Genomic DNA, 22,706 nt, shown 5'->3' on the forward strand with positions numbered 1-22,706 from the left:
AGCTTTCTTACATTATCAGTATAGAGGGACAGAGGACAGGGATGGAAAAAATGAAGGAATAGAGGAGAGGTGAAGGCTCATGACCCCACCCGAGTTAGGAAAAGAACAGAGATGTCAATCAAAATAAACACTGCAACAGAAACCATTCAAGTGGCCGAACCCCATCTGCCGATCCACCTTACAGACAGTTCACAACGATTCAGCTATCCACCTATCTCACCCACAAAAGTAAAACAATGTTTTCCGCAGGAAAGCAATAAGCAACAGACAACAGTATATGGCTATCGCACCCCAAGTGAACATGGTTCAAGTTGCATTTCAAATCTTTCTAAGTGTTTCGTTGAGCATGGCTGGAGTTTAACTCTTTGGGGGTTTCTAATACTGACCACACAACTGCTACAATTCCACTAGATATTCAAGCCATGATAGAACAGGAAAGCACTGCATGTTACAGTACCGATACCCAAGGGGACCCAAGGGTTCTCATTTATTTAAAAAATGTCACGTACTGTTTAAACATCAGCCTACAGCCAGTTTCAGAATAACTGTTCTAGACAAATGCACTACACCCCTCACAGCTGACAAAACACTAGGGTCGGAGATGAAAAAGCAGAGGGTTCACTGAGGATGGGTTCCACATGTCCCAGGGTGGAACAAAAATGTTTGACATGTGACTAGCATTAGAGTCTACAGCACCTGCTTCTCAAAAGACATTTAAGCAAAGCCGCATGGTACCAAATCTAGAGACTGATTGAATACCAGGGGTCATGACAATAGTAAAGGAACAACAAAATAGCCTGGCAATAAATATAAATATGTACTGGTGTTGTGAATGCTATATGCCGGTATTCACACTGGAAGACTCAAACACAATTCAAAGAACTTACCAAAAAAATTGTCACACAGAATATGGTCTTTATTCATATTAATACAACGGACATAGAACAAAGCTGGAATGAAAATCAAATGAACCAGCTGTGTGTATCTGTATTTGTCAGAGCGCATAGTCAGTACTCCGGTCCCTTAGGGCGCTGTGGTCCTATAAAGCTGGTCCAGTTTGCGTTGCAACATGTCGTAGTTGTCCCGGGTGCCCAGAGCCTCTGGGTCCAGCTTCAGAGACAGCTCATAGTGCTTCTTGGCCAGCTCCAACTTCCCCCAGCGATGGTACAACACCGCTGAGATGGAGGCGAGAGGGGGGAGACATGAAAATAAGTTACTGTGAAGCCTAAAATGCACTTTTGGCATCTTAGGCTTCACAATATTTTTTTATGTGGGAAAGCTGGGATTAAATATATTATGCACAAACATTTATCTGAAAGAATAAGGAATCACCATTGATGTCTGTTTTTATTAATGACATTTCTACCTGTGACATTCTAACCATCTTCTGAAGGTTGACCTTATACATGCATTAAATTATATAGGGGCAATAGCGCCTTAATAAAATATATAAATATACTGAACATTAAATATATTTTGTGGGCCCACTTGTCTTACCAAGATTACCATGGCAACTGGCAGAGTTTGGGTTGATCCTCAGAGCATGGAGGAAGAAACCTTCAGATTCCTGAAAGGGTAAAAAACATAGCACAGTCCAAAACATTTTGATTTCACATTGATTCCAATGCCAATCATGACAAATGCACTTAATATGAAATTCAGATTGGGTTGAGGTCAATTTGTTGTAAATAATTTCTAAGCTGGGCAGACCTCATACTTCTGTAGTTTGCCCAGGACGTTGGCCAATGAGAACATGATGGTGTGGTCTTTGGGGAGGAGTTTCAGGGCTTCTCGGCCAATCACCTCCGCCTGGGCCAGGTTGCCTAGACGACAGGAGATAGAAGGGATGGACATAGGAAAGGCAGATGGACAAACAAACACAGATAGGGGAGATTCAACTTGCTAGTTCAAAGCAGTTAACCGGCAAGGAGGAAATACAAGTCTGGAGAAAAAGGTTTAAAACTGACATACTACACAAGTCCGGAAAGTAATCTTATCAGAAGTCCATTTATTTATTTAAACTAAGAGACAGGCAAAATATGGGGGATTTAATTTTGCTCACAGGAGTTTTTAGTTCAAATAAAATAGGATACAAGGAGGATTCGGGGGGAGAAAAAACACTCCAGGCCATCTAAAAACATCTAAAACTAGATTCAAAGTATGTTGAAATTATAATGGACCGATACATTTTCAAATAACTGCCCTTTATCGGGCGCCGCAATTCCTTTTAACAGAAAAACCAGGTAAAAAAATGTTTAATTCTCAGCCCTGCTTTATAACATAGATACATTACAATTTGAGTCAGTTAGCAAAAAATATTATCTAGAGACATCATTACTAGGGTTAAGTGCTTTGCTTAAGGGCACAACAATAGCTTTTTCACCTTGTCAGACCTGGGATTCAACCCAGCAACATTTCACTTACAGGCCTAGTGTTCTAACTTCTGAAAAGACGATAAAATGATGAAAGCCAATATATTAGTGCCAGTGTGTTGTCAGTGGTGTGTGGAGCAGAGTTTTTCTTCGCAATACATGGAAGAGCGGTTTAGCTTCCTAATTAGGAGCTGAACACAAGCACCGCTGGCTTATTGATCTCTGTCAGAGACCTGTCTGTCTGTCTGACCAGGGAGGGAAGGTTGAAGGGAGTAAGGAAGGCAGTGAAAGAGAGTTAGAGGGATGGCCTGAGTCATGCTCTGTGCCTCAGCATATATGTGCTGTGTGTATGCATATATACATATGTATTTGAGCATGTGCTAGTTAAGCTTTGTCTCTGCACTATATGCATATAAAAAAAGTAGGTAACCAAAAACAACAAACAACAAGCAACCCAGTTACTTTCAGTTCTTTGGTGAGATGTACTCTTGGCAGCTTTGGGGAACAAATGATGGGAACGAAGGGGTTACGGAGGCGGGATGTAAATTCTTAGGGGGCACTTCTCTGACTGTGACTGCCTTGCGTTTGATCAAAGCCGCACTGGCTGGTGATTGGACGGTCATGGAACCTCCTGGGAGACCCCGCCCCCCTCAGGAGAGGCTTCTGACAAAAGCGGCACCAGTGTCTGGAAATCAGCGCATTCTCCACACGGCAGGGAAGAGTGCTTTTTGAAAACTCCACATACAAAGCTTTAATACATAAATTTCAAGCATTGCCAGTTCCTGCTCTTCCGGTCTAATCATGTTGGGTGCTTAGATCAAATGTTTCCTGCAAAAAATGTGATCTTTGTTTTCACTGCTGCTAAAGGAGAAGTTCACAATTTATGTGCTTGAGGTTCATCCCACAAATGACCAGTAAATGTTGTTTAATGACACAGAAGATGGGTCAGTGTAGCCATTGATGATAATGCATTATGAAAATGTATGTTAAGCATATTAGGCTAGACCTTGGAATTAATGCCTTAATTTCATTACAGCAGGGCTTGGCAACTAGTTTTGGTCTCGGGTCAAAATTGTGACTCGATCTTGAACTACGCGTTAGTAGCACAGTTTTCAGAGGGAACACTTCTTTTCCTTGAGAAATGTATTCGTGAACATGTAAAATTGCATGTGCTTTACTTACAAAGTCATATGTAGTCTGTAAATACGAAGGACAATTTTAAGTATTATGAGCCAAGTGAAATGCCACAGAAGCCACCGCAAAAAACAAGTTCACTGAAAGTACTGATTGGATCTACCTCTAAGCTTGTCTACCACTAAGCTACTACTGTAGCCCTGAATTTAACTAGAAATGTTGATCAGTGGGATAAAGTTGAGATACATTATTACTTTGAAGCATGACATGCTTACTCTGAGTGCAACTGTTATATTGTACTGTAAACAAATTAAAACAGAAATTAAGAAAAAAGTATGTTATCACAAAACTGGTATGTTATCACAAAAAAGTTTTGTAATTAATCAAATGCCATTTACAAGGATTGTGAGTGGAGTGTGAGGAGATGGAGAAAATTCTGAAGTTTGAACATGACACAATGTCTCAAAAGAACTGTACAAAGCACAAACTACAGAGGACCACATACACAGTACATGGCCAACCAGTCTGCAGTGAATCATTTGGGTTATCTGTTATCTACATTTTTAGATAATGTGTTGTTTTCATTCATTAAAGGTTATCATATTGTTGGGCTGCAAATGGCCAGCTAACATTAGTTGGCTGGCTACTCCAGCCTCCTGTATGCTTTGTATGTGGCTAGCAAATATATCTACGACTGAATACTTTTCAATGGTGCTGTTACAGTTAGGTCCGTAAATAATTGGACACTGACACAAGTTCTGATATTTTGGCTGTTTACCAAAATATACACTCACCTAAAGGATTATTAGGAACACCTGTTCAATTTCTCATTAATGCAATTATCAAATCAACCAATCACATGGCAGTAGCTTCAATGCATTTAGGGGTGTGGTCCTGGTCAAGACAATCTCCTGAACTCCAAACTGAATGTCAGAATGGGAAAGCAATTTTGAGCGTGGCATGGTTGTTGGTGCCAGACGGGCCGGTCTGAGTATTTCACAATCTGCTCAGTTACTGGGATTTTCACGCACAGCCATTTCTAGGGTTTACAAAGAATGGTGTGAAAAGGGAAAAACATCCAGTATGTGGCAGTCCTGTGGGCGAAAATGCCTTGTTGATGCTAGAGGTCAGAGGAGAATGGGCCAACTGATTCAAAGTGATAGAAGAGCAACTTTGACTGAAATAACCACTTGTTACAACCGAGGTATGCAGCAAAGCATTTGTGAAGCCACAACACGCACAACCTTAAGGCGGATGGGCTACAACAGCAGAAGACCCCACCGGGTACCACTCATCTCCACTACAAACAGGAAAAAGAGGCTACAATTTGCACAAGCTCACCAAAATTGGACAGTTGAAGATTGGAAGAATGTTGCCTGGTCTGATGAGTCTCGATTTCTGTTGAGACATTCAGATGGTCAGAATTTGGCGTAAACAGAATGAGAACAGGGATCCATAATGCCTTGTTACCACTGTGCAGGCTGGTGGTGGTGGTGTAATGGTGTGGGGGATGTTTTCTGGGCACACTTTAGGCCCCTTAGTGCCAACTGGGCATTGTTTACCTGAGCATTGTTTCTGACTGTTTCCATCCCTTTATGACCACCATGTACCCATCCTCTGATGGCTACTTCCAGCAGGATAATGCACCATGTCACATAGCTCGAATAATTTCAAATTGGTTTCTTGAACATGACAATGAGTTCACTGCACTGAAATGGCCCCCACAGTCACCAGATCTCAACCCAATAGAGCATCTTTGGGATGTGGTGGAACGGGAGCTTCGAGCCCTGGATGTGCTTCCCACAAATCTCCATCAACTGCAAGATGCTATCCTATCAATATGGGCCAACATTTCTAAAGAATGCTTTCAGCACCTTGTTGAATCAATGCCATGTAGAATTAAGGCAGTTCTGAAGGCGAAAGGGGGCAAACACAGTATTAGTATGGTGTTCCTAATAATCCTTTAGGTGAGGGTATATAGTTACAGTAAAATAAAGCATGGGCTTTAAGTATAGTTTCTCAGCTTTATTTCGAGGGTATTCACATCTAAATTGGAGGAAGGGTTTAGGAATTACAAGCTCTTTAACATGTTGCCCTCTTTTTCAAGGGACCAAAAGAAAAAAAAAGAAGAAATTTACTCAAAAGTGTCATGGGCCGATGTAGGCTATTCCTTCGTTATTTCTTCATCAATTAAGCAGGTAAAATATCTGGAGTTGATTCCAGGTGTGGCATTTGCATTTGGAAGCTGCTGCTGTGAAACCATAACATGCAGTCAAAGGAGCTCTCAATGCAAATGAAACAGGCTGCAAAAAATACATCCATCAGAGATAGGAGTGGCCAAATCAACAGTTTGGTACATTCTGAGAAAAAAATAACACATTGGTGAGCTCTGCAACACGAAAAGGCCTAGACATCCATGGAAGACAACAGTGGTGGATGATCACAGGATCCTTTCCATGGTAAAGAAAAACCCCATCACAACATCCAGCCAAGTGAAGAACACTCTCCAGGAGGTAGGCATATCATTATCCAAGTTTACCATAAAGAGATGACTTTGAGAGCAAATACAGAAGGTTCACCACAAGGTGCAAACCATTCATAAGCCTCAAGAATAGAAAAAGCCAGATTAGACTTAGCCAAAAAACATCTAAAAAAGCCATCCCAGTTCTGGAACAGCATTCTTTAGACAGTTGAAAGCAAAATCAACCTGTACCAGAATGACTGGAACAAAATTGTATGGTGACATTAGTTTTATGCTGGCAAATAGTGGCAAGAAAACTAAAACCATTGAACAGGTATTCAATGCTGCCTGCTTTATGGAATCTCCCAGTTAATGCAAATTAAATACATTTCCCTATCCTGTGGAACCATTTATTTTCTAGTCACATTTTCTGGAGAAAAAAAATATCCTGATCTTAGGTCAGGCTGTGAATCTGAAGGAAAATGCAGACCAAAGACCATTCTATAGAAGTTAGTAATAAAAATGTGTAGAATAGGAAAAGGGTATACAATTGTATCCAAGTGTTTGGATATCCCAGTGTGCACAGCTGGATCAATAATCGGTACGTGGAAGCTGCATCACACCACTCAGGCAATTCAAAGAAAAGGCTGTTCCTCAAAAATCAGTGCTCAAACAGAAAAAGTAGACTTGTGAGAGAAACCGCAGAGCCCAACAATTCCTTTGAAGGAGCTGCACAGTACATTCGCCAGGAATGGAGTAATGGTGTACTGATCAATCATATCAGGAACTCAGCATAAAACGGTCTGTATTGGGGGTGTGACAGGAAATAAGCTCTTACTGGTTCCATCTGAAAGCATAAGAGTGACGCAACTGCAATGTTGGAAAACATTTTGTGGTCAGATGAGACAAAGATGAGCCAAAACTCAAAATGTGTGACTTGAACCTAACACTGCCAGGCGTCAATGCACATTATCAATAGGGTAAAATATGGGTATGCTATCATTATGCAGTGGGGATGCTTCACGTCAGATGGGACTGCACATCTTGCAAAAAGAGATATATATGCAAAATACAAGGAATTGCTAGAAGAGGACCTACTACAGACCTCTAAAAAACTGAAGCTTGGAAGAAAATGCACCTTTCACAAAGAAAACAATCCCAATCACAAGGCCAAAGCAACATTACGTGGCTCAAGAACAAAAAGAAGAATGTGGCACAGTCAAAGTCCTGATCTCAATCAGATTGAAAATCTGTCACTATTTTGAAGGGTTTTGGGTTTACAGTAAATTTGTTCCCAAAGAGTCCTAACAAGTATAGTAGAAGAAGCACGTGTTAGAATGCATTCTTACGTGTGCTTACCAGTGTTATCCAGCAGTATGACCATGTTGTTCCAGGCTAGACTGTGATCCGGCTTCAGCATTGTAGCATTCCTCCATGCATTCAGAGCATCTAGGTGTCTGTTCAGGTCGACATACTGGAGGGAATGGGAGGAGATCCCAGGTTACTGGGACATCGAAGCTACTACTAAGATTAAATTCCAATAAGCTACACCTGCTCTTGTTATCCCAGAGAAGTTCTCACAGAATTGAGACTCACTTAAATGTTCTCACTGAAAATTCATGGTGATAGTACAATAGAGAAGTGCATAGGCAAGGTTCTGTAAATAGTTACTTCACATTCACATTCAAACGCAACAATGGTGTGCATCATATGCCATCAATAAATAAAATTAATCACATGTAATAATCTACATAAACATAATAAAAAAACTTTATTTAAAAAGTATGTGATTATAAAAAAATTGAAGTATATTTTTAAACAGAGAAAATAGTGGATAAACAGTTTTGTAATTATCTGCAAACGGTGAGTTTATAATTGCATTTCTAATTATTTGTCAATTGACAAATATAAGGCCTGCCAAAATATACATTATTCTGTAACTAGTAAACAAGCAGTAGAAGCCACAGCTTTCCCTCTCTTAAACTCCAGGTTCACACAACTACATTTTATTTATGGTTTCATTGTCTACTTGGTGTTTTTAAGTGGTCGATATTCATGCTCCAAATGAAAAGAAAACTTATTTAGAACTACAGTGGATATATAAAGTCAACACACCCCTGTTAAAATGACAGCTTTTTGTGATGTAAAAGAATGAGACAAAGATAAATCAGGTCAGAACTTTTTCCACCTTTAATATGACCTATAACATGAACAATTCAATTGAAAAACAAACTGAAATATTTGAGGGGTTAAAAAAAAAAATCACAATAACCCGGTTGCATAAGTATGCATAGTCTTAAACTAATACTTTGTGGAAGCACCATTTGATTTTATTACAGCACTCAGTTCTTTTGGGTAGGACTCTACTAGCATGGCACATCTTGACATGGCAATATTTGCCCACTCTTCTTTGCAAAAGTGCTCCAAATCTGTCAGATTGCGAGGACATCTCCTGTGCACAGCCCTCTTCAGATCACCCCACAGATGGTTCAATTGGATTCAAGTCTAGGCTCTAGCTGGGCCATTCCAAAAAACGTTTATCTTCTTCTGGTGAAGCCATGCTTTTGTGGATTTGGATGTATGCTTTGGGTCGCTGTCATGCTGAAAGATGAACTTCCTCTTCAGCTATCTAACGGACGTCTGAAGGTTTTGTGCCAAAATTGCCTGGTATATGAAAATGTTCATAATTCTCTCCACCCTGACTAAGGCCCTGGTTCCAGCTGAAGAAAAACAGCCCCAAAGCATGATGCTGCCACCACCATGCTTCACTGTGGACATGTTGTTTTTATGCCAAACATACCTTTTGGAATTATGGCCTAAAAGTTCAACCTTGGTTTCATCAGACCATAACACATTTTCCCATATGCTTTTGGGGAACTTGATGTTTGTTTTTGCAAACTTCAGCCGGGCTTGGATGTTTTTCTTTAAAAGAAAAGGCTTCCATCTTGCCACCCAATCCCCTAGCCCATTCATATGAAGAATACGTGAGATTGTTGTTACATGTAGCACACAGCCAGTACTTGCCAGAATTTCCTGCAGTTCTTTTAATGTTGCTGTAGGCCTCTTGGAAGCCTCCCTGATCAGTTTTCTTCCCGTCTTTTCATCAATTTTGGAGGGATATCCAGTTCTTGGTAATCTCTTGGTTGTGCCATATCTTCTCCACTTGATGATGACTGTCTTCACTGTGTTCCATGGTATATCTTTGGAAATTCTTTTGTACCCTTCTCCTGACTGATATCCTTCAACAATGAGATGCTTTCTGATGCGTTGGAAGCTCTCTGCAGACCATGGCTTTCGCTCTGAGATGCAACTAAGAAAATGTCAGGAAAATCCTACTAGAACAGTTGAACTTTATTTGTGATTAATCAGAGTAACTTTAAATGATGGCAGGTGTGTAATGACTTTTATTTAACATGAGTTTGAATGTGATTGGTTAATTCTGAACACAGCTACATCCCCAGTTATAAAAGGGCGTTCACACTTATGTAACCAGGTTATTGTAAAGTTTTTATTCTTCATTTTTCCCCACCAAAGATTTCAGTTTGTTCTTCAATTGAATTGTTCACATTATAGGTTCTGACATGATTTATCTTTGTCTCATTCTTTTACATCACAAAAACCTGGCCTTTTAACAGGGGTGTGTAGACTTTTTATATCCACTGTATCATTTAAACTACGCCAATGCTTTAATTCTATTATTACAAATCACAGACATGTTTTCCCGAACAAAATATTTGATGAAATGACAAATGTAAAAGTAATTGTTTATTGAACAAATGTTGTCATATATGCTCATTAAGGCTTGTCTGTCTCAAAAGTAACAGACAAGCAAACTAGTCGAGAATAACTTATTTATTCTTTATTACAATTTCAAATCTCGGAACGTCTCTGGACACTATGAACAATATTTAAGTGAGAGAAGCATCATCTGAATCGCACTGTTGAGCACCCTGATTAGTATAGTTACCAGAATTGTAAGAATTTTAAATGCACTTCCAAGTTTTAATATTCGATCGGCAGACTCCTAATTAGCACATTTTATCTTGTATATTATTTACTTTTGTCCTTCAAAGAGGGTGCCAAAAAATTTATATTTTATTTGTTTTTACATTACGTTACTTAGCTTACAAAATACATTATTTTTTTTATAAATAAATAACTGCGTTACAAAACCCCACTGAGCTAGATGCCAAGTAACTAGCTAATGAATACTGTTAGCCCCACACATCTCTGGTGAATCCACATTCCAAATAGCAAGCTGCTAGCCAGATAGCATATAGTAAGAAAGATGGATAATTGTAACATAGATGCATATTTATTAAGTAAGTTGAGGGTTATGTATGCCTTGTTTGGCAAACAAACAACGTTATGCTAGATCAATTTGAGCAAAAACGCTTTCCTAAAAATCTGTGGACTAGTGGGGCTGGACTACACAAATAGATGGAACAAGCAGAAAAAAAATATAGACCTCTAGCTAATTTAAAACTGTGTAGGACGTTTCATTTGAAGAAAGCATGTGGCAGCTTTTGATGTGTGGTTGTATGCTTGCTTGCTGAACTATTTTTGTTTGTGTTGGTGGGTATGCTACTGATTTAAAATAAAAAATAGCAACAAAAACGGTACACTGGCAAAAAGGAAAATGTTCTTGTGTTTTCCCTGACTAAATGAATGTAAATACACTGCTCAAAAAATTAAGGGAACACTTAATCATCACAGTATAACACCAAGTCAATTCAACTCAATCTTTCCAGTTTGGAAGCATAATCGTTTGTGAATAAATGTCATATGTTTTAGGGCAAATGAAACTGACAACAGGTGCACTAGAGTGGCAACAGCAAGACAAACTTAAAAAAAGGAATGGTTTTGCAGACAATTGCTCCCTCCTTATCCTTCCTGACAGATTTTTCTCTAGTTTTGCATTTTGCTAGTGTCTTTGTCATTACTGGGAGCATAAGGCGGTACTGCAGCCCATTCCGGTTGCACAGGTAGTCCAGCTCCCCCAGAATGATACGTCCTTATCCCAAAGCAGTTATATATTATGCGCAGTTCATGTTAGTCTTTTTTTTGATAGCCACTATGGCCTTTAAAATTCAAGAATTCCGGCCATATAGAACAGTACCGGACATTTGTTTTAAATAGACATAAAATAGCCTACATTTATAACGCAACAAAACACAGACAAAACAATACAATTAAAGAATACAGAAATAACTCAATACAGAAATAAATATATACATAAATCTAAAGTTATGGAAGTGAATATAAAAATAAATAAATACAGGAATGAATGATCAAATGAATTAAATACATTGAGAAATAATATTTATTAATATATGTGATTAATACATGTATTATTACATTTTTATATTAAATATATTTATTGATAAATGTATTCATTCAATTATTTCTAGTTTTGGCAGGTTTGGTCCTCCATACAAAATGACCTCAAGCGGGCTATTGGTGTGAATGTTTCTGACCAAACTGTCATTAGTAACAGTGTCATTAGTAAAAGTATTAGTAACTCACATAACATGATTTAACTGGATGAAGTGATGATAGCTGTACTTTAAATAATGTGAAACATTAAGCTGCACTCTGGAGTCAGTAATGAAAATAATTAAACCACTTTAAAATCTAAGTATTTATGTACTCATTATATTTTAAACATAGGGCTCTACAGGCTCTACAGGTTACCCTAACCCCAAAAATTTTTTTCAGGCATCTTCAACCTAGCTTCTATTTGCCTATATAGGAACCTATCCTTCGCATCCTTGCAATTAAACAGCAGGTGTTTGGTAGATTGTGACTTTAAACTTAGCCTATTTAGTAATTTACTCACAAGGCGGCCGAGGTTGTAGTAACAGTCGGGGTATTTCTTACGGAATCGGATGGCATTCCAGTAGCTCTGTTCTGCTTCCTCAAACTTCCTCAGGCTGTTTTGCACTATTCCTAGATTCATCCATGCGGCTGCAAAGTCCGGTCTGGTGTAAACACATGGAAGAGGTTCAGAAGACCACCCAGGTTGCATTTAATGTCAGGAAATGTTTGTGTAAAGACAAAGGCTCTTTTACGTGTTCACTTACTGTATGTGTACAGCTTTAGCCAGCAGGTCCTCTGCCTCCACCAGTTCGTTCCTCTCCTTCAGGATGTTGCCCAGGTTATTCATAGCATGGACATACGTGGGGTGCAACCTAACACAAAACACAGTAGGGGAATTAACATTTTGTAAAAAGGTATGTGTACGTACCGATTGGCTAAGACACTCAAAATTGTACATATACTACCATTCATAAGTTTGGGGTCACTAAGAAATGTCCTTGTTTTCCATGAAAATAAGAAAGATAGCAAAATGAATAGGAAATATAGTCATTGACAAGGTTAGAAATAATTATTACTTATTTGAAATAATAATCATGGCCTTCAAACTCTGCCTTTGTCAAAGAATTCTCAATTTGCCGCATTTACAGCTTTGCAGACCTTTGGGCCATTCTAGTTGTCATTTTCATTGAGGTAATCTGAAGAGATTTCACCCTATATTCCTGAAGATCCTACCACAAGTTGGACTGGCTTGATGGGCACTTCTTACATATCGTTCCATCAAGCTGCTCCCATTGCAGCGCAATAGGTTTAAGATCCAGTGACTGGCTACTCCATTAAAGACAATACCAGCTGACTGCTTCTTCCCTAAATAGTTTATTGCACAGTGTGGAGCTGTGCTTTGGACTATTGTCCTGTAGGAGGAAACTGGCTCCAATCAAGCACCACCCACATGGTATGGCATGGCGTTGCAAAATGGAGTTATAGCCTTCCTTCCTTATGATCCCTTTTAATCTGTACACATTTCCCACTACCTTAAAAAAGGCATACATTTTCAGCTACAATAGTCATTTACAACATTACACAATATTTCTGATCAAAGTATCATCAATAAAAAACTCACAATAACCTGGTTGCATAAGTGTGCACACCCTTAAACTAATACTTTGTCAAAACACCTTTTGATTTTATTACAGCACTAAGTCTTTTTAGGTAGGAGTCTACTGAACATAGCCACAGCCCCAGTTATGTGCACACTTATGCAACCAGGTTATTGTTAGGTTTTTATTTTTCATTTTTCCCCCTCGAAGATTTCAGTTTGTTTTTCAATTGAATTGTTCACATTATAGGTCACATTAAAAGTTGAAAAAGTTCTGACATGACTTATCTTTGTCTCATTCTTTTATATCACAAAAACCTGGCATTTTCACAGCGGTGTGTAGATCTTTTATATCCACTGTAAGTAAGTAAAAGAGTCTGCACTTTTCCTTTGTTTTATCCCAACTCAGCAACTATATCAGAAAATAATAACTGCGACAATTAAGTATTCATAGATTTTTCTCTGATTTGGACTGTAAAATAAAACTTAGAAACAACACCCATTTGTTTGTCCTTTTGTGAGGAGTATATTGTAGAATGCTATTATAGACATTGGAGGGTTACCTGCCTGAGAACCAATTAATAGCACTATAGATTAGTCAGGATGAAGTATTCATACCTGACAGCCTCTCTGTAGTACTTGATGGCAGCACTAGTGTTCCCTCGGTCTGCAAGGTTTTTGCCAACATTATAATGCACCTGGAGAAGGGGCAGAGGCCACAAGATTTATTAAAATACAAATATATATTTATGTTTTTCATTTCCCACACTGCTTGAGTAAAAGGTCAGACCGATTCATTACCCAATATCATATGACAGAAATAGACTAACAAGAAGGCAGACACAGTACAACCAAACAACAGACCAACCATACAATCAGACTAGCTAGCCTGACAGACAAATCTAAACGGAAAGACTCACCTTGGCATTGAGGGGACAAACAGACAGGGCACTGGTGAAGAGGCTCTGCTCGGAACGCCACTGGTGACTACGCATGGAACAGCGAGCAACATAGACACATAAAAGTGCGAGCAGCAAGGCGCGAAGCAGCCCCTAAGGCACATGAGATTAAGGACCATTCGTTAAGACTGGAAATTAGAATTAATAAATTGAAAAGAAGTTTATCTCGTTTGAACGACTTAGCAAAAAAAAATAAAGTAGTAAAAAATAAATAAAAAATGAAACAAATAATATTTATATATATTTTTACTACTAATTGTGTTTTAAATAAGTGGTTCAAACGAGATAATCATTAGTATGTCTAATTAGGCCAAATTCATTACACAGCAGCATTATAAGGCCATGTAATGGTTGCTACAGCCCATCGTTCTTTGATTCCATCCAGTGATGGGCCTATTATTGTTCACTAATAGTTATTTGAAACCCTAAAGCAAGGCAACCTTTGAACGCCAAATGCAGAACAGTGAGCAATCGGCTGATAAGTAGCACGTTGGCAAGGTGAGGACGCATCAAGTGTGCCATGACATTTTGCTCAAATGATAAAATGTATAATGTATATGTAATACAAAACAGGATTGTCCAAGTTGAACTTCTTGGATTGTAAAAAGAGAAAGCATTGCTTACTAGTTGTGACCAATAGCAGCTAGTATACTAATTCACAGCCTAACAACCCCCCGCTATTAAAAACTAACATTCCGCCGCGCTTATATAAACTGAGCCCTAGTAATTTCACATCTCTCTAAAACAAATATTTTTTGGACCTTGATCAAAGATCCAGGGCTAATATGGAAACACCCGGACAAACATTACTGAATCAAATAGGACGGTTATTTTACCCGGAGCCATTATGTATAACAATTGGAGCTGCAGTGTGTGGAGTCTATGCATGTATTTTCATGTATTTTTCGTATGTTTGTAGTCATAGTAGCCCATCCATTCTCACCAGCTCATCCAGAGATAATAGGCTGGTCTACGCAGATTAATAACCACTGTATTAACCTAATACAAATCACTATAGAAATAGGTTTGTAATGGCCATTTGATTGTTTTGTAGGCTAGTTCACACTAGTCAGGAATGAATACATATATAGGCCTATATATATATATATATATATATATATATATACACACACACACAGTGGGGAGAACGTATTTGATACACTGCTGATTTGCAGGATTTCCCACTTACAGAGCATGTAGAGGTCTGTCATTTTCATCATAGGTACACTTCAAATGTGAGAGACGGAATCTAAAACAAATATTCAGAAAATCACATTGTATGATTTTAAAATAATTATTTTGCATTTTATTGCATGACATAAGTATTTGATACATCAGAACAGCAGAACTTAATATTTGGTACAGAAACCCTTTGTTTGCAATTGCAGAGAGCATACGTTTCCTGTAGTTCTTGACCAGGTTTGCACACACTGCAGCAGGGATTTTGGCCCACTCCTCCATACCTTCTCCAGATCCTTCAGGTTTCAGGGCTGTCGCTGGGCAATAAGATCCCATCTCCCAAAATTCCATGGTCCATTGTCAGCAATTTATGTAAGCGCAATTCAATAAATACACAAGAGTTGTTGAATTTGACTGTTTATTAAAAGTGAATTATTATATATAAATAAAAATAGGCTAAACAGAGAAAGAAAAAAAGCTTTTCACGCTTTGAGATATGATATCTTAAATTCCAACCATACCCTTTAACAACATTTAAGATAGAATGGAAAGATGGCATGCTTCAAGTTTCATATCAGCAAACTAGGTTTACAGACGATGTGAAGATGCGATCGAGCCCGTCTACACAGTGAACTCCAGCCACACACTCACTTCACTACTTGATAGCACTAAACGCTAAAGAAATTGTACCATGAATAACATTTTCCTAACAGCTCCACCCGTTCAGTTGATCGATAAAATTGTTAATTTCTCTACGTGGTTTCAATAGGCCGTTATAGCCTACTGAATAGTAAATTATTGTTACCATCTGTGCTGCATTGACTTACACAATGTGTAAATTTGCTTTTAGAAAAGTCACATTATCCTTACGTAATATAGCCTATTAACCATTTTCAAAGGTTTGATCAATCGACGTAGATCAGTAGCCTACATTTGTCTACCTATCGTCCAAGCTGACGCAAAATGTTGAGTATAGATCCAACTCGACTGATAAAGCCAGCCGGGCAGCACAGTTTTTCATACTGGAGACTTGTAATTTTAACAGCATTACGGTTCCTTTTTTATTAACAAGCCTTACTGTAAGGCGTAAGGTATACTGATGAACATAGTATAGCTATAGTTTGAGCTCACAAAATACTATTTCTGCTCAAATTGTCGTTTTTTCTAGCATTGCCATGACTAAACACATTTCTCATTAGTTTTCCTCAAATTCTATCTACAGTTTACAATGTCTTAGTCTATAGTTATTTGGTTAAGAAATAACATTCCTATTTTATTCTTTACAGTTCTAAATGTTTTAAGCAATCAGGTCATGCTTCTGACCTGGACTAAGTTTAAATAGACCCTAGACTCAGCCCACACACATTTATTATTTATTACAATTATAATCTTAATATGTTCTCCGGGCACATCCAGAAGAGGACTGGTCACCCCTCTGAGCCTGGGTCCTCTCTAGGTTTCTTCCAAAATTTTGGCATTCTTAGGGAGTTTTTCCTAGCCACTGAAATTCAACACTACTGTTGTTTGCTCCTTGGGGTTTAAGGCCAAGTGTTATGTAAAAGCACTTTGTGACATCTGCTGATGTAAAAAGGGCTCTACAAATTAATTTGATTGATTGATTGACTGATTATAAAAAAAATCGTTGTGACTCCAACTGGTCCAATTGGCTATTTGATTAAAATAAACTTGCTATTTTATTAAAATGTTTATTTTTTGTACTTTAATTTTTTGTGACCGGAGAGGTGAATCTAAATGTAAAATGTCCCTTAAAATTGTTTTCATTCCCATTGCTCATACAACTACAGGGCAGTTTGAAATATAATGGTGTAACATTTCTAGCGAAACCCGACAACGTTCACTATCTTAGATACTTTTAAGAGTGCCTTCCGTAACGACCTCCAACCCCCCCCCCACCCACCCCACAATCAATTGTCACAATCATGCATGTGAGGGCATAAAGCTGTGACATGCTGACTGCAAGCCCCGTGCTCCTCAGAAATGTCAGTAGGTCACACTTGGACTCTTTCCCTGAAAGTTTGTCATGCTGTACATCACTTTGAGCTCTGCTCCGAGTCTGCCCAGATCAAACTGCGCCGTAGCTCTCATCCAGGCTCATCAGCTCTGTTTCGGGAAATGTCTGCTTGAACTTGGTAAACAGCTGTGCGTCCAGCAATAGTCGCTTGTGATCCTCAAATCGTTTCCTGATTTGCGAGATGATGCTGTCGATTAGCGCTGTGTGTAGCTGTCTGTAGTGCGTGTGCGGGTATGTTCGGCCTCTAGCTGCGCTCGGCTGTCCCGCGGCCTCCCCAGTCCTCTCATAGATGGCATAACATTTTCCACGCTCACCTTCAAGACTCTGGCAAAAATCCCCAATTCTGGCCAGAATGAACTGGACGTCTAAGCTCTTATTTTGCAGTATTCCCAAGAGCACATCAGCAAAGTCAAAAATACAGATGAAAGCAAAGAGAAAAAAACAGAACTCAAAGCTTTTGATGCACAATGTACCGTTTCACGGTCAAAATCCTCCACGTGATCGAGGATGTGCTGGAAAAGCTTGACCAGCTCAGCTCTTTTGTCGTGGACCGTGTCCACCAACCTGGAGTTGAAGTTCCATCTCTCCTGAGAGACCCGCGGCATCCGCCTCTCACAAAACTCGTCCAGCAGGTTAGTTCGCTTGGGAGAACGTGTAAAAAATGCAGACAATCCTCCCAGATTCGCCAAAAATATCTTGCAGTTCTCTATCTTTGATGCTCCCTGAGACATCACAAGATTGAATGCGTGTGCATAACAGTGCACAAACAGAGCCTCAGGTATTTCTACTTTTAAGCGCGCCTGTACGCCATTAAGTCCGATGCCAGGCTCCGTCATAACACTGTCCCACTAACTTTGTTTTGCAATCGTAGCTGCCCAACACTATAAGTACTGAAGCTGCTAGATCGTGAGCTAGTTTTTTTTTCTGTGACATCCTCAAACTTAAAAAATCTCTATTTTACTCTGGAGTCAGTAACGTACCAAAGTACAAATGACAGCTGTGTAGTGTTGCTGAAATCTGTAGTCTCATCCACCATAACTGTGACAAACTTGGTGTTGTTGATCTCTTTTTTGATAGCATCCTTTAGCACCTCAGCAACAGCATTTATGAGATCATTTAGAATTTTCCCAGATGTTCCCGTAAAGACGGTGGCCGTGGCAAGGTGGTCACAATTCAGCATCATATTCTGATAGCAGAGATAATAGCTCCAAATAATTACCTCGATTCAAGGACTCTTCCCCCTCGTCATGTCCCCTTGAAAGACAATTCTTGTTGTCCCAAAAAGATGACACAATCAATGAGTCGCTTCAGTATGTCCCGGTTTTTTCTCACTCTCTCATTGTGCAGGCTTGTCTCTTGTCTCCTGCTCATCCAGTTGCAAATCCACCCTGGACTCACCATAGGTCTTCCAATGTACCACCATTGTGAGGTGTCGCTCGGATTCCTGATGTTTGATAGCTGCCTTGGTGAAGCTATTAAGGTTGTTAAAACCTGTGGTGTTCCATGTTCCTTCACTGGTATTAAAAAGCAAACACGGCCAGCAAAATAGCATGTTACGCTTGGAGCTAGCTGTTAGCCAGTCATAGCGGTCGTAGTTACCCTCAGTGAAGTGCCGCGCAAAACATTTGCCAGCCTTGGTCAGCCCATCCAGCTTAGGTGTAGGTCTAACTCTTAAAATTATTTCTTTCTTCTCTCCAAACGATCGCCTTGAAAAAGGCTCATGAAGGAGATCGGAAACAGGATCGTTAGGAGGTGTGAAGGCAGCAGCCATAGCTTAGTTCACGCCTGGTTCACTCACAACCCGCTACAAGGTTCAAACTTTGTTGATGACATCAGTGGGGGGTAGAGTCGACACAACGCTGGGCGCCTAGGGCGTTCTGTCACTGCGCATCAAAATTTGATTGGCTGATGACACACGTAAGTCAAAGTTATAATCAAATGGGAAATGGCAGCTTCAACGAAAGGCTAGCAATGCTACTAGCGCTGGTCATGGATGAATTAAGAGCTGGTCCACGGAGCTGTGATGCATTTAGATGACATGGAAAATCCAGCTATTCAGAAAAAATAACCATATTCTTTCTGGAAATATAATCGTAACGTACTGAAAAAGCAATAGATTTTTAGAAACATTAATTTAATTATACATATGATTTTAACAGGGCCAGCAGAGAAGGCCCTAATGGCCCTGACAGCCCACCACTGTATATATATATAGGCCTATACATGCATTCATTCCTGACTACTTTGAATTAGCCTACAAAACCATCAAATGGCCACTACAAACCTATTTCTATAGGGATTTGTGTTAATACATGGATTTGGGTTAATACAGTGGTTATTAATCTGCGTTGACCAGCCTATTATCTCTGGATGAGCTGGTGATGATGGCTACTATGACTACAAACATACGACAAATACGAGAAAATACATGCATAGACTCCACACACTGCAGCTCCAATTGTTATACATAATGACTCCGGGTAAAATAACCGTCCTATTTGATTCAGTAATGTTGGTCTGGCTGTTTCCATATTAGCCCCGGATCTTTGATCAAGGTCCAAAAAATATTTGTTTTAGAGAGAGGTGAAATTAAGCAGTAGGCATATTCTAAGGACGACAGTGGACTAGAGCTCAGTTTATATAAGCGCGGCGATACTTTCTTTTGAATAGCGGAGGGTTGTTAGGCTGTAAATTAATATACTAGCTGCTATTGGTCACAACTAGTAAGCAATGCTTTCTCTTTTTACAATCCAAGAAGTTCAACTTAAGCACTCAAGCAAGACTACAACTTGTATTTTAATATTTATTGGACAATCCTGTTTTGTATTACATACAATATTTTATAATTTGAGCAAAATGTCATGGCACACTTAAAGCGTCCTCACCTTGCCAACGTGCTACTAATCAGCCAATTGCTCACAGTTCTGACTTAACTCTTTGGCATCCAAAGGTTGCCTTGCTTTAGTGTTTCAAATAACGATTAATGAACAATAATAGGCCCAGCAATAATAGGACGGAATCAAAGAACGATGGGCTGTAGCAACCATTACATTGCCTTTAATGCTGCTGCGTAATGAATTTGGCCTAATTAGACATACCAATGATTAACTCGGTTGAACCACTTAGCAAAAAAACTATAAGTAGTAAAAAGAAAAAGTAATTTTTTTTCAATTGTCTTTTTTTTCCCTACTTATTTTTTTTTACTAAGTCGTTCAAACGAGATAAACTTAGTCTCTGGGCCCAATTTTTTTTTTTACAACATGGGCTTTAGGGCTTCTGTAGATATACTTTAAAATCTAGGGACACAGATTAAGCGTAGTTCAGGACAAAAAAATACTAAAATCACCATTGAGGTCGATTTTTTTATTAAAGAGGTAGCCTTAAACTGTGTCCACAAAACAGGTATAAGAAGTATTTGGACTGTGACACATTTTTGTTAAGGTCATTTTGGCTCTGATATCCAAAACTTGTTAGAAGAATGTAAACAATTAGAACTACAGTTGTGCTAAAAAGTTTCCATACCCTTGGTGAATTGGTAACACCCACTGACATTAGTAAAGAAAACATGAGCAGGCAAAACACGTCTTTTATTTCTCATGGGATTCACATTCATAAAACAGGTAGGTCATAACAGAAAGGCACAATTATAAAACAGAACATGGCAAAGAAAAAGATGGACAGACCCCTGCTCAAAAGTCTACATACCATTAGTTTTTAATACTGAAGGTCATACTTTAATACCTTGTGCTTAGGGGTCATTGTCGTACTGGAAAGTCCAAGAGCGTCCCATGCACAGCTTTCATGCAGAAGAAAGCAAATTGTCTGCCAGTATTTTCTGACAACATGCTACATTAATCTTGCCATCAATTTTCACAAGATTCCCTGTGCCACAAGACACCCCCAAAACATCAGTGAGCCACCACCATGCTTCACAGTGGGGATGGTATTCTGTTCACTATAGGCATGTTGACCCCTCTCCAAACATAGCACTTGTGACTGCGACCATAAATCTCTATTTTGGTCTCGTCACTCCAAATTACAGTGTGCCAGAGGCTGTGAGATGTGTGAAAGTATTGTTGGGCATATTGTAACCAGGCTTTTTTGTGACACTGGCACAGTAAAGACATCTTTCTGGCAGTAACATCTTCTTTCTGCATAGAGAAAGGCTTCTTTCTCCATGCAGCTCATTTTTGTTCAAGTATCATTGTATTGTGCTCCTTGAAACAACCACATCTTCTTTTTCCAGAGCAGCCTGTATTTCTCCTGAGGTAACCTGTGGGTTTTTCTTTGTATCCCAACTATAGTTCTGGCAGTTTTGGCTGAAATCTTTCTTGGTCTACCTGACCTTGGCTTGGTATCAAGAGATCCCCAAAATGTCCACTTCTTAATAAGTGATTGAACAGTACTGACTGGCATTTGCAAGGCTTTGGATATCTTTTTATATCCTTTTCCATAAAGTTCCATTACCTTGTTACGCAGGTCTTTTGACAGTTATTTCCTGCTCCCCATGGCTCAGTATCAAGCCTGCTCACTGCATCCACATGAGAGCTAACAAACTATATTTAAACACAGACATTAATTGCAAATTAAAAAGCCACAGGTGTGGGAAATAAACCTTTAATTGCCATTTTCACCTGTGTGTGTCACTTGTGTGTCTGTAACAAGGCCAAACATTCAAGGGTATGTAAACTTTTGATCAGAGCCATTGGATTTCTCTTATCATTATGATTTAAAAAGGAGCCAAACAACTGTGATAATAAATGTCTTCATATGATCACTATCCTAAAATAAAAGACATTATTTAGAATGATCATATTTTCAAAATCAATGCCTAAATTTCACAATTTCTGCCAGGGTATACACTTCTGAGCACAACTGTATATTGTTTGAACCATTTGCATTTTGTATATTCTTCCTTCATTTTAGGGTGTCTAAAGTCTTTACAGTTGTTTCTGGTTTTTGTTATTTGTGCATGAGGAACAGAGCTGTCAATATCTAATCCTAATCTCATTAATGTTTACCCCAACTCTTCAAGTTAGGAAGTTCCTATGATGCCATGGAGGTTCTGGTTTGTACCATCCATCCATCCATCATCTTCCGCTTATCCGGGGCCGGGTCGCGGGGGCAGCAGTCTAAGCAGGGATGCCCAGACTTCCATCTCCCCAGACACTTCCTCTAGCTCTACCGGGGGGACACCGAGGCGTTCCCAGGCCAGCCGGGAGACATAGTCCCTCCAGCGTGTCCTAGGTCTTCCCCGGGGTCTCCTCCCGGTGGGACGGGACCGGAACACCTTCCCAGGAACAGATGCCCAAGCCACCTCAGCGGCTCTACTCTGAGCTCCTCCCGGGTGACCGAGCTTCTCACCCTATCTCTAAGGGATCGCCCAGCCTCCCTGCGGAGAAAGCTCATTTCGGCCGCCTGTATCCGGGATCTTGTCCTTTCGGTCATGACCCAAAGCTCATGACCATAGGTGAGAGTAGGAACGTAGATTGACCGGTAAATGGAGAGCTTCGCCTTGCGGCTCAGCTCTTTCTTCACCACGACAGAACGATACATCGACTGCATTACTGCAGAAGCTGCACCGATCCGTCTGTCAATCTCCCGTTCCATCTTTCCCTCACTCGTGAACAAGACCCCTAGATACTTAAACTCC

The 22,706-nt window shown here is 39.5% G+C and overlaps 1 protein-coding gene across 5 annotated transcripts in view; it reads right to left on the reverse strand.

Moving 5' to 3' along the window:
* Window positions 1-895: 895 nt before the first annotated feature.
* Window positions 896-22,706, reverse strand: part of tmtc4 (transmembrane O-mannosyltransferase targeting cadherins 4) — a 47,729-nt gene continuing 25,918 nt past the window's right edge. For 4 of the 5 annotated variants that reach the window (XM_010866564.3, XM_034286906.1, XM_034286904.1 and 1 more), the window contains 8 exons: window positions 13,804-13,935; window positions 13,502-13,581; window positions 12,051-12,158; window positions 11,807-11,948; window positions 7,327-7,441; window positions 1,711-1,823; window positions 1,498-1,567; window positions 896-1,175 (listed from right to left, as the gene is read on the reverse strand). In XM_010866564.3, coding sequence (XP_010864866.2) covers window positions 1,024-1,175; window positions 1,498-1,567; window positions 1,711-1,823; window positions 7,327-7,441; window positions 11,807-11,948; window positions 12,051-12,158; window positions 13,502-13,581; window positions 13,804-13,935 — 912 coding nt within the window. In that variant the 3' untranslated portion in view covers window positions 896-1,023. Of the gene's footprint in view, window positions 1,176-1,497; window positions 1,568-1,710; window positions 1,824-7,326; window positions 7,442-11,806; window positions 11,949-12,050; window positions 12,159-13,501; window positions 13,582-13,803; window positions 13,936-22,706 lie in introns of those variants that run through there. The other variant, XM_034286907.1, reaches the window with a different exon arrangement.

Source organism: Esox lucius, chromosome 16, assembly GCF_011004845.1.
Source record: "Esox lucius isolate fEsoLuc1 chromosome 16, fEsoLuc1.pri, whole genome shotgun sequence".
Classification (NCBI taxonomy): Eukaryota; Metazoa; Chordata; class Actinopteri; order Esociformes; family Esocidae; genus Esox; species Esox lucius.